The sequence below is a fragment of the Ipomoea nil genome, unplaced genomic scaffold (genome assembly GCF_001879475.1).
Source record: "Ipomoea nil cultivar Tokyo-kokei standard unplaced genomic scaffold, Asagao_1.1 scaffold0510, whole genome shotgun sequence".
Classification (NCBI taxonomy): Eukaryota; Viridiplantae; Streptophyta; class Magnoliopsida; order Solanales; family Convolvulaceae; genus Ipomoea; species Ipomoea nil.
The window spans coordinates 162722-164437 of record NW_017616938.1 but is presented as its reverse complement, the minus strand read 5'-3'; the positions used below and the strand labels follow the sequence as shown (position 1 = coordinate 164437).

The window sequence follows — 1716 nt, the reverse complement described above, 5'->3', positions numbered from 1 at the left end:
GTCAAAGACCGATGTCTCTTTATTTCACTACACTGCCGATGCATCTCGGGTATATCTGCTTGTCTATGTAGATGATATCATCATGATGGGCAATGATGAGACATTGGTGACCACCTTACTGCACCGGCTTGCCACCACATTCAAGATCCGTGATCTTGGCAAACCGGGGTTCTTTTTAGGATAGAAACCGTATCAGTAAATGGAGGATTGATTTTGTCTCAGAGACGGTACATGACGGATCTACTCAATCGCGCCGGGATGCTTGACTGTAAGCCACTTACCACACCAGCAGCTGTCACGGTGCCAGTGTCTACGGATGCCTCTCCCTTCGAAAACCCCACTCAATACAGGCGCATTGTGGGGGCACTCCAGTATTTAACGATTACGAGGCCAGACTTGTCCTACTCGGTCAATCGTTTATGTCAATTTATGCATGCACCTACAGACGACCACTGGAGTTTGGCTAAACGGGTATTACGTTATATCAAGGGCACTATAGACTATGGCTTGCGCATTGCTCCATCCGCATCCACGACTATCCAGGCGTTCTCCGACTCTGACTGGGCAGGTTGTACGATTGACAGGAAGAGCACGAGTGGTTATGCTGTGTTTCTCGGGACCAACTTAATTTCATGGCTATCCAGGAAGCAGCGTACGGTAGCACGTTCGTCCACCGAAGCAGAATACAAAGCCCTAGCCGATGTGTCTGCAGAGGTAACATGGGTTGTTTCTTTATTGAAGGAGCTTGGACTGCATTCCTCCCATCCGGCCACCTTGTGGTGTGATAATCTTGGAGCAACGTATTTGTGTGCAAACCCGGTTTTTCATGCGTGGACAAATCATGTCGAGATTGATTATCACTTTGTGCGGGACAAGGTTGCCTCAGGAGACTTTGTCGTCAATTTTGTATCAACTAAAGACTAGCTTGCAGACATCTTCACCAAACCGCTGACTGGACCACGGTTCACTCAACTTCGTGACAAGCTCAATGTTGTCGCGCACCAACCTTGTGCTTGAGGGGGGGTGTTAGTCAGTGTTATTTATTTATATTATATGATTATATTGTGTGGCTTAGAATATATTGACTTGAGCTTCTCTGTCTGTTAGGAGAACTCTCGTAGCTTATGTTTTATTTAATCTGTAATCTCTTTCTGTTATGGTTAATTAATGAAATTCTATATTCCAATTTTCTAAAACTTGTTTAAGCTGGATCTTTTCTCGTTAGGACTTTAGGGACGGACTTTATCAAGTGTTTATTTCTCTATGCTTCATTTAGTGCACTTCCTTAGATAATGTATATAAATTTTCCAGTAAAACAGAAAATAAAAATTGATCTAAAGATGAATCGGGTACGTTCTTAATAATATTAAAATAGAAGAGTTTAAGTTGAAATAATAAATGATGTGTTGAAATAGTAAAAGTTGGTTAAGGTAGCTGCTGCCAAGTTGTTATCCATTTCATCTGTCATTTCTAGTATATGGTATGTTATGTTATGTTTTGTTTTATACGGAGGACCAATATACTACGTGTCATGTTTCCTTGTTTAGGTGATGCCTCTTCAAGTGAAACATTTATCTCTACTGCTCAAATACTCAATTTGCCATGTGCCAACTTTACTTTGCAATATAAGGACTTGAATAAACTTTTTAAAATTATATCTATCATAAAAAAGAACAGTTTTAAATCTCCAGGCCAGCTGCCTCATCTAAAAGAAAT

The 1716-nt window shown here is 41.1% G+C and overlaps 1 protein-coding gene across 1 annotated transcript; it reads left to right on the top strand.

Moving 5' to 3' along the window:
- Positions 1-231: 231 nt before the first annotated feature.
- On the top strand, positions 232-924 carry LOC109173954 (uncharacterized mitochondrial protein AtMg00810-like). The gene has a single exon (XM_019323276.1). It carries the CDS (start codon positions 232-234, stop codon positions 922-924), a length of 693 nt encoding a protein of 230 aa, XP_019178821.1.
- Positions 925-1716: the final 792 nt, after the last annotated feature.

What these genes read in the sequence shown, in the direction of transcription:
- LOC109173954 (XM_019323276.1), top strand. Translation starts at nt 232, where the DNA reads ATGACGGATCTACTCAATCGCGCCGGGATGCTTGACTGTAAGCCACTT.